General features: G+C 37.3%; 1 protein-coding gene and 1 long non-coding RNA gene across 2 annotated transcripts in view; both read left to right on the top strand.

The window, feature by feature from the left end:
• Nucleotides 1-1,698: 1,698 nt before the first annotated feature.
• LOC100892692 (forkhead box protein F1-A) lies at nucleotides 1,699-3,951 on the top strand. Its single transcript, XM_030975701.1, has one exon. It carries the CDS (start codon nucleotides 2,577-2,579, stop codon nucleotides 3,849-3,851), a length of 1,275 nt encoding a protein of 424 aa, XP_030831561.1. The 5' UTR covers nucleotides 1,699-2,576; the 3' UTR covers nucleotides 3,852-3,951.
• Nucleotides 3,952-9,094: 5,143 nt separating this feature from the next.
• Nucleotides 9,095-10,741, top strand: part of LOC115920270 — a 28,593-nt gene continuing 26,946 nt past the window's right edge. Inside the window, exon 1 of the long non-coding RNA XR_004062276.1 lies at nucleotides 9,095-9,923. This is a non-coding gene — a long non-coding RNA (uncharacterized LOC115920270). The remainder of the gene's footprint in view (nucleotides 9,924-10,741) is intronic.

Raw genomic sequence — 10,741 nt, 5'->3', positions numbered from 1 at the left:
GAATGATGTTAGAGAAACAAATACATAAATAAAATGAAATATAATCATGATCAAATTAAAAGATGGACACGAGTTTCGAAAAGCCCGAAACCATTATAACCAGTTCACACAACTTCCACGATTGTCAAATCTGTACATTTAGGATCTGATGGTGTTGAAATTATAAATGGCCAACTGAAATTTCATCATATCGTGCAAATTGCGCTTGACAACCAATGTCTACTTACAAACCACATATTCGGTCATTCCGAGAAGCTAGTGCACTTATATTTTTCTGTGTATCTAGGCAAGTAATACTGTAATAACATATCAATATGCGTCTTTCGATAATAATATTGCCCCTGCCTAAGGTTTTAACTTAAACTTTAGCGCGGAGTAGACATCTTGTGAGTATTTTGTTGCCCCCACCCCTTTTGAACGCGAGAATCCCAAATCTTTACGCCATTGGCATGAGTAGGTCAATTTTGTAGATGTATATTTGTTTGTTTGTTTGTTTGTTTGTTATACCTGACTGCTAAGAAAGCATTGTGTTTGCTTGTAGGTTAGCAACCAGGGGAACGATGGCTTTAAGTCCTCCCTGAAGGACTTGGTAATGAGGATTAATTCCTTAATTTTCAAAGGGCCCAATGCATCGACTTGGTTTCGAAACCGGGACCTTCCGGTGACGAGATCACTGCTGACTGCTCTACCGCTGAACCATTGCGCCTTCGTATTATTCATAAACACACAACATTACCAAAATAAACATTTATTGCTCTGGAGTAAGAAGTTGTCATTTCTGAAACTTTCTTTATCTTTCTTCTTTCATTCAAGATGTTGGACGAACTCGCCGAATAGTTTTTTTTTCCTCTGAAATGTTCCAATAAATGATATGGCCATGTAAACTCCAGGATTAGATGGAGACTCACGAGTATGGAAGGTAAGATGGGACATGCAGCACTGATGACTCAAACCAGAGTTTTACAAACTGGGACCCCCCCCCCCTAAACAACAACCCGTATGGATATGTAAACTTTAATTATGCCGTTATTAATGATAATTATAATCAGACTTGTGTATGGATTGTAATGTCCTTAAACCTTCCGTCATTCTTAAATTAATGAAAACCGCGTTAGCGCACAATTTCATCAACAAACAGTAATATCAAGCATCAGTTGACACTGTCTATACTTCAACATCCATTTTGACAATACACAGTGATCTCCATTCCTTTCCCCCGATTCATAATCTAAACAAACCATTATAATAATAATAATCTTTAACTATCATGAGATAAAGAGTTCCTAAAAAAATGTCCATTCTTGGTAGGAAGACAGAGGAAATTTGACTAAGATCGGATGTGCCGAGTTTATTATGATTTCACATTTCAGTAGTCACGAAAGTTCAACGTCAAGTGGTACGCAATAAAATAATGCATCACCAAATGTCAAATCAATAAAGCTTTTCAATATTTCGCCTTTTTCTTGTGGCTTTTATAATGACAAAGGGAAGTCATGCAAGGGTTTACATTCGGTTTGATACCCACGCAAGCAAAATGATTTTGTGGTATGATTAGGAAAAAGATTAGACAACTCTTTATCAATGATGGTTTATTTGCATAAATTTGCGCATGCTCAGTAGGCGAGTCATTCTCAAGATTGAAGGAGAGAAGGAGAAAGAGAATGGGAGAGGTGGAGAGAGAGAGAGGACGATTCACTTCGCCTGACATAAAGCAAATGCTTTTGAGTCGACGTGGGGGGCGAGTGGCCAGCACTAACCCATCTCATTGATAGCTAGTATGCATACACTGTCTTGCTATCCACCTCCCTCACTCAGAACGGTCGTACAACCACTCAATCTAGCCTGCTAGCTTCAGCTTCACCGGTTGTGTAGTAACCACGGGCATTCATCTCTTGCTTCATTCAGTCGCCTGTAGTCAGGAGCCCCTCCTTCGCTCGAAAAACAACTCCGCCAAATATTGGGATAAGGGGATGGTCATATCTTCTTCGGCATTTTCTCGGAAAATTGTTACTATCAAAACTCGTGTGTTCATCTTGTAGAGGGTAAAGAGAAAATACAAAAACTCATTCTCTTTGTATCTACCAGTTTTGATTTTTAACAAGTACTATATTGACTTCGACAATGCTGCAGCTAGCAAATAAACAGAAAGGGCGAGACTAAAATAATAAATGCCGATGTGTATTCTTTTCACTTTCTTGAAATACAAAACATACATCGATGCGTTTGATAATTCAATATACCAAGGTGCTACTGCAGTGTCATTAGATAGCCGCTAAGAAGACGACAGGAAGATAGGAGTATACACAACGCGAGTTGAACTCAACCCCAAGCAGACGATTTGTTTGTTATCGGGATTTATTGGTCGATTACCGCGTCAACTTGAACTATCGCCCTGCTGTAGGGCAACTCTTCAAACTCCAATCGCTTCCATTTCACTCACATGTTCTGCGATTTGTTGCATTTCCAGACTCTAAATGAAACTGTCGCAGTTTTGTTTTCAACATTCAGCAACAATAGATAGATTTTAGGACTTCTACATCTGATTTGCCGCTGGAGTCATTTGCTACTTTCTCCAGATGACTCAACTAGAGAGTATGTCTGCGGCCCTACATAGCTCGACTGCAATGTCGGGCCAGCATTTGCCGCCGTCGCAAGGCCAAAACCAGTCGCCACAACATCATCACCACAACCATCACGTAGCCCACCACCAGCACAATCACCAGCAACCTCATCAGCAACTTCATGGCACGCCTCAGCAACAACATCCACAACAACATCAGCAGCAAACACAACAGCAGACGACACAGCCCCACCAGCAAGCGGTACCTGCCGTTCAGCCCGCCGACTCAGTCGGCCTGGAGCAATGCACGAGCACCGATATACCAGCCGACTCGCCCACCAGTCCAGCGGAGAGTGGAGAAAAGGTGAAGAAGGGCGGGGCGGGTATTCGTCGTCATGAGAAGCCGCCCTATTCGTACATCGCTCTCATCGTAATGGCGATCCAGAGTTCACCGGCCAAACGGTTGACGCTCAGCGAGATTTACCAATTTCTCATGCAACGATTCCCATTTTTTCGAGGCCCCTATCAAGGATGGAAAAACTCTGTTCGTCACAACCTCTCACTCAATGAGTGTTTCATAAAGCTACCCAAGGGACTTGGGCGACCAGGGAAGGGACACTACTGGACCATTGACCCGGCCAGTGAGTTCATGTTTGAAGAAGGTTCATTTCGACGTCGACCGCGAGGTTTCCGACGAAAATGCCACGCTCTTCGACCTCCGTACACGATGATGAACGCAATGCCTCATCACATGCTAGGAATGGGAGGTATGGATATGTTTGGACAGAATTCAGCCCAGGTAGCTCCTGGCGGACTACAGGCCATGCAAGCTGGTATGAATCACATGGGCCACATGAATGGTATGGATGGGAACATGAACATGAGTATGATCGGCGGCCCGATGTCGCCACACCTTGCGAACAGCGCACCGAACGCCTGCTCGCCCAATGGTGGATTCATGACTAGCTGCTCGATGGCGGGTGGGGAGTACATCTCAGCCAGCAGCGCGGGGACGCCTCCGACTCCGACCGGCCTCTACATGAACGCCGCAGCCATCAGTGGCGGGGGTGGTCTGGGAATGGATACAACGCAGTGCTCTGTCAGCTATGCCGGAGGTTGGGGGAACACGACAGGGAATAGTCGGTACATCAAGCAGCAGCCTCCTGAATGCGAGGATGGTTCGCCTCATCCTGCTGTCTTGCAATCTCATGTAGATGCTACCAATTACATCACATCATCGGGATCGCATCACCCAGTACCAGAGGGAATAGATATGACACAAGGTGAGTAACTCGACCAAAACCCAGACAAGTTCTAAAATATTTGTTATGGGATATCAGTTCTTGCCTGATATATACTAGATTGAAAATAAAGGATAATGATGATGATGATGATGATGATGATAATGATAATGATGATGATGATGATGATGATGATGATGAAGAAGAAGAAGTAAAGGAGGAGGAGGCGGAGGAATATAAGATCAGGAGGATGATGATGATGATGAGGTTGATAATGATGATAATGATGATGATGAAAGATGAGGGAGGAGATCAGGAGAACGAATTGATGATGATGACGATGATGGTAAAGATGATGAAGGTGATTGATCATCTTATATATTGGTGGCTCTTATGATTTGGATGGTTACATAAATGATAACAATATCCTAAGTGATGGCGTAACCATGGTGACGCTGATACGAGATTGACTAAACACCAGAAAATCCATAACCTTGTTCTGTTAATAAAAGCGCTAAAAAGTCAAGGTCGAATCTGGAGTCCACAAACCCAACACCACGAGCATGATGAGGAAAAAAACATTGGTTAGTATATAGCCTAGTTCTCGGGATCTAGATCAAGACCAACGAATCAAAAATCCAACAAAAGTTACTATATACATTATTAATACCAAAAGTCGTCCAACCGCCGATTGTGTGGTTAATGACATGCGGAATGTAAACACAATTTATGTTAACTAGTTCAAAGGTTACTATACAAATATATTCTAAAAAATGGTCAAGACGACTGTGCACACAGTCGGAATAGTTTTGTTCAGAATTTCGACAGATTATTTTTTTTTTTTTCATAATCACCTTTGTCGAACAGGCATCAGTTATATTTCTACTGTTTTAACATTCCGTCGAAACATTGTTACAGTATGCTAGTACCATGCTAGCACGAATGAGCTATATTTTTCCATGTTACCGACGATGTCCTTGGCGCTTTTGATAAAAAGTAATTCATTGACGCAAATGAACGATTCCAAAACTGATATTGTATTGATATTATGGTGATGTGGTTGATACGAGTTATATTATAACGCTTTTGATCATACTGGTAGAATAGAATCAAGGCACATTGACAAAGACCATTAGTCAAAAATGATATATACCGTTCTCAAATATTGTGAAGCATGATACAAAATCTGTACGAACTTCTAGTGTAGATATCTGGATAACAAATTCAAAGCATTAACATGGAGAATCGCTGTCAAGTTGTTATTATGTTTTAATACGCCATAAACATAATATTAGGCCTGTTTGATAAGGTTATTAGGGTAATTATCGGCTGATGATTTATGCTATCTCGCACAGTTGTTGCTGTGTCGACGTAAATCGAATGTACGCACTTTCATTCTTGGTTAGAAAAAAATAATTTGAAAACAGGAAAATATCAGCCTTGTCCTTTTTTGTAGCAGGAGAATTGTCACCCGAAACTGTATAATCATGCGATATGATATTATAGGATCGTGTAGCTAATTTCCAAGAAGGCGACCATTAGTACTTTAAGAGCATAAAATGGAGTGGGAGTATTTCGATGACCAACAGATAAATGATAAAAAATAAAAGGAAATAAAGAAAGAAAAGATAAAAGGCTATCACATTTTTTAGGTGCCTTTTTGTGTGGGGGGGGGGGGTGGGTCAAAACATTTGCCCTTTGGTATAACGCGTTACTAATACTATGATGTTTAAACAAACATTTGCATTCATCATGTTCCGAAAGAAAGAAAAAAAAGAGACAAAGATTTTTTTTTAAAGGGGAAAAAACTAGAAATAGACTTCCTAACGAAGCACTATAATCATGCTAATAATTAGGATGATATCAAAGTTTAAAGCCATGTTTCAGTAAGTTATGTTGATATATCATATTATAGCTCATCCTAATTGTGCTGGTATTTCAAGGGGTAATCGAATGAAGGAGTGCCGGAGGGAGAGCAGAATTGACGGGAAGTGGGAAGTGAAAACTGATAGTACCATTGCGTGTATGCATCAAAATTAAACATTATATGAATATATTAAAGAGGGTATGAGTTTAGTTCTAGAGAATGTCTCGAAGTAGTTGACAGTGATTGAGGCAGATTTTAATTTCAATATGATTTGTTGAAGAAGACACAGGCTCTATAAATAGGCTTTCTATACGCGCCATTTTCTGAACCCCGAACTACGATTTAAATTTTAAAACATGATAATTTAGAGTTTAATGTCTGGTATTTAATATAGAGAAATCATAATGATGTGATAATATATGTTCTAGGGGTTGAAAGTTGGACTTGTTCAAAGTGAAATACTAAAATCAATCATTAAGCTGATTTCGTGAAAGTCTATGCCATCGTAATAACAGTCGGTATCCCGTATGCTAAATTCTAAATGAATTAAAACACACTCGTTTTCCAAGTGACTGCCGTTGGTGATTACAGAATGGAAGAAAAAAACGTTTCGCCTCCTATAAATACCTTTTAAATTCAGACCTACTACATGTATTATGTTACTCAGTACGGCCAAGAAGATATTACGGGAGCCTATTTACATACAAGCTATCCTTTTCATTTAGGCTCCCCACATTTTACATTTTATTACCTTCGTACTTCGTACCTATTTCCCGTACATTTTACTTGATTTGAAATCTTGTAAAAAAAGGAATTTGTAATTGTTTTTTGATGTAAATGTGGAACAAATAAACTTGAAACTTAAAACTTGAAAGAGAAATTGTCAATAATTTTGTGGCTATATCCGCCAAAATCTTGAACTATTTTTCGTATTCGATCATTCAAAAAGTCCCCCCCCCCCTTCCGCCTTTGTATTGAAAGTGGTTTAAAGTTTAAACCATTCAACTTTAAAAGCGAACAAGTGTGCTTGCTATATATCATATCGAGTTCGTGCAATTAAAAGCCAACTGAGTATTAAATAATGTATCCAATTGTAAACAGTTTAAATTGATAAATTGTGAGAAAAAAAATTCCCAACAAATTTAAGCATGCAGTTTATTTTAAAAAAGGTGAGGAAATGTTGCGATGATCATACTTTTTGATAAAATATTATAATAAACGATTGAATTTACAGTTGTAAATATGTTTTTTTCATTATTCATCGTTTCACTTATTATCGAAAAATGATTGATCTTCGACAAATTAATTTATTTTGCGTACCAATAGAGATTTGAATCAAAAGGTAGGTTTTTATCATTATACACCAATATCAAGCATCATCAGAATTACATATGCAATGTGTTATAAACGGATGGAGACTGGAGACCTCAGTGTGTATAACTAGGATGGGCTTATATAGAATTCGCAAAAAGAATTTAAAGAAATGTAAATGTATTGTTCTTTTCCAAAGGTATTGCAATGACAAAAGAAAAAAGTAGGCCTGTCATGACATTATAGGAAGTCAAAGTAAGCTTACATATTAAAGAAGTTTAACATTTTAGTTATCGGGGTTCATGGCATATGGGAATTACCAGATTTGCTAATGTTTGAAAAAAGGAAGATCACAAGAGTTGTCATTATCAAAAGTACAATGAACTTCTGAAGAATTAGTAAAGATAGAGAAATTGAGAATACCGTCTTAAAGTTGTACAATGTAGTTAGGCAAATCTGAAACTTTTAACAATGCAGAATTTGACACTTTTTAATGAAAAGTAAGTGTTAAAGTGACTTGGTAACATTGTTGAAGGTTGATGGAAAAAATTGCTTAATTTTTGTATAAAATGTTACTTAGTATATTCCTTCTACTGTACTAACCCTCTGACATGCAAAAAAATCCTGAAAAAATTCTCAAACCACGAAGATATCTATGGTTTTCTTTGAAGGCGTCGATGTATGACACCCTCCAACAGTGATTAATAGTAAATTCTCCCAACCATTTTTGAATTTTCCCAACCTTTTTTCCATGAAAAAAAAAGACTTAAAAGGCAATAACAAAATCTGTCAACACTTACATGTCTGGAATGGAATGTTGAGCCATTTTATTGCTTTGTGAGATTTCCATTCACCTGAAATGTAGTTAAATTGTAATAATATAGTTGGGAGAATTAAGGAATCGATCAGATCAGTTTTTCCCAATTTGTACCATGAATAATGGTCCGTTTTCACTCAAATTTTCAGATTATATTTAATTGTACATTTAGCATTGAAGTCACTACCTTAGCACCACTATCTCTCATCTGAACAGTGTTACCAAGTCCCTTTAAAAGAAATGAAAGTGATTGTTTGTTACGAGGTTTTGGAACAATCAAATAAGTGTAAAACCACTCAGCCTTTCATAAAATCAGATACGGGTATATGGGACTACACAGACATGTTGCTAGACTGTATGCCGTGGTGCAACATGATCCTATCTTCAGGTAGCCTCATACTTGATATATGAGAGTATATTACAAGAGCAATTCCTCTCATGTTACCAAGCTTAATTTTCTTTCACATGAGATTGAAATTGAAGACGTGGCTTATTTTTTATTACTTTCTAAGGGGGGGGGGGTATACCGTGTCTATACTGGTATATTGTTTAATTTGATAAACAGGATGAAAACGAATCGTGTTAAAAAAAATTAATACATCAATCATGGGCAATAAAGTAATTCACATCTTGTCATGAAAAATATTGTATTGCATTCGCCATTTTATAATTTAAAATATTTGTATGAAAAGACAAATTTGATTAGATTTTAAATCTAAATTGGTCATTTTTCCAATAGGATGATAACTAAGTATCGATATATTTGTGTAAGAACTTGGTTTTGGTAAGAACAAAATATAGTGGATATTTCTTTGTAGCGCCGGAGAATCAATATTGCATTGGTGATTATATCTTTGAAATTTTGAACAAAAAAATCTTTGTCTTGTTGGAAAAAGATTTACACACATTTGAGAAAAGAATGTCTTAAATAAATCAATTAGAAAATGAAGTAGCAAATATTAAATATTACGCATATGAGCTGTCGTTTCTTAATCTATTTCCATTTGCTAACATGACATTTGACATTGGTGTACCAGACAGACCTTTTTGCAACATTGTCAATCAACATATGAAAAAAGAAAAAATATTCATAATTGATTGACACAACCATATACATTATCAGCCATGATACCACCAACATAGCAAACTAGAAATTAAATTAAAGACGGAAAATATGAAGGAATGTTGTCTGGGAGGGGAACATGGTCTTCCACATTGAGATAAAGACCGTGTGAGAGCATTGCAACTAGCCAGCCAACATTGTCAATCAACATATGAAAAAGAAAAAATATTCATAATTGATTGACACAACCATATACATTATCAGCCATGATACCACCAACATAGCAAACTAGAAATTAAATTAAAGACGGAAAATATGAAGGAATGTTGTCTGGGAGGGGAACATGGTCTTCCACATTGAGATAAAGACCGTGTGAGAGCATTGCAACTAGCCAGCCAATCAGCCGCTGCTAGCTGCATAACAAATCAAACGTCAGGTAGAACCTAAACACTGTAAATCCTGAAAATAAATAGTGTTAAATTTTCAATAAACTTAACATCGAAAATGGCACGACTTAAGTTAAACAGTTTACAATGGGAGCAACCTGAAGTTTACATAAACTGTTAGTGTTATATCCACGCTGGTATACATTGAGCTTCCACTATCTCTCTATTTCTGTGCGCGCCCCTAGAGAGAGGGATAGGGGACAATCGCAAAAGTATATATTTATAAACGGAACGCTTGTGTTTAAAATTTGAGAGAGGGTTTGGAAGAAGGGAGAGTTAGGAGCTTTATTTACGCAAAGATCGGGCCAGTGAGATCTTAAAATGAATATAGTCATAACAAACAATTGATAAAAAGGCGAGAGAGCTAGACTGAGAATTTATTCAGAGCAGAGATAATCACCAGAGTAGGTAGGACCTTCGTGATGGAGTATATAACATTCTTTTTGGTCTCCAATTTTTGCCAAACTAAACCAAGATCTTCTCATCATTCTCCTCTGGTCAGCGATTCGGATATAATCAGGAGCAGTTCCTTGTGACATTGTGGAATTTTACATTTTGGAATATATACTCCGACTGGTGGAATAATCATTTTAATTGTATTTGGAAGGAGTCAAATCGGTAAGAATACCATGTGTTCCTCCCTAGTAAGCGTTAAAGGGATTGGGTAACTTTGCCTCAGATTCTAAACAAATTCCTGGATTTTGCAAAATGTAGCTCATGCTGCAATTATAAATACAAATCTGTGTAAAGTCGGTCAACTTTTTTGAAGCACTTCATCATCATTTTGAAGCGCAATTGTTTTTTTAGGGCTTCAATATTACACCATATCTAGGACACTGGTAACACGTAGGGTCACGCATCTCAATTTGTAAAACTGAAAACATTGTTAAACAATGCCTTTAAATAGCATTAACACATTCAGAGACGCCATCCAGAAATGGAATCACTTTAGGAATAGTCCGCGCAATCATAGATAAAAAAAAATCATGGATTTTGAATATATAGTTCTATTATAATATTAGTTCTTGGAACGAAAAGGAAATTGTAATTAAACTATAAATTATTAACTCATATTATTCAACTGAAATGTATTACATAACATGTACCACATTGATCACGCTTGATGATTTTTCATCTGTAATTTTCGATGAGTATTAGGGTAAATATTTGAATGCGGCTCCAAAATCAAAGGTGATAGAGCTATTTAAACCTCTCTACATCTTGCAATCTTGCTCTATAGGTTCATATATATCGTGCACACACATATCTGTGTCCGTATGTTTGCACGTATCAGTGGCGGGTTAGAATTTTCGTCCTGGCCAGGGATACAAATTGTTTGATCATTCACAGCATCTTAACATTGCTGTTATCTTGCGATTTCTCGACTCAGAGCAAATAATCTAGTAATTTTTTCGTTGATTTTTTTGTTTTGTTTT

This window comes from Strongylocentrotus purpuratus, unplaced genomic scaffold (assembly GCF_000002235.5).
Source record: "Strongylocentrotus purpuratus isolate Spur 01 unplaced genomic scaffold, Spur_5.0 spur5_scaffold_8, whole genome shotgun sequence".
Classification (NCBI taxonomy): Eukaryota; Metazoa; Echinodermata; class Echinoidea; order Camarodonta; family Strongylocentrotidae; genus Strongylocentrotus; species Strongylocentrotus purpuratus.
This window is presented reverse-complemented; position numbering and strand designations above follow the sequence as displayed.

Coding starts and splice junctions, on each gene's coding strand:
- LOC100892692 (XM_030975701.1), top strand. CDS start 2,577: ATGACTCAACTAGAGAGTATGTCTGCGGCCCTACATAGCTCGACTGCA.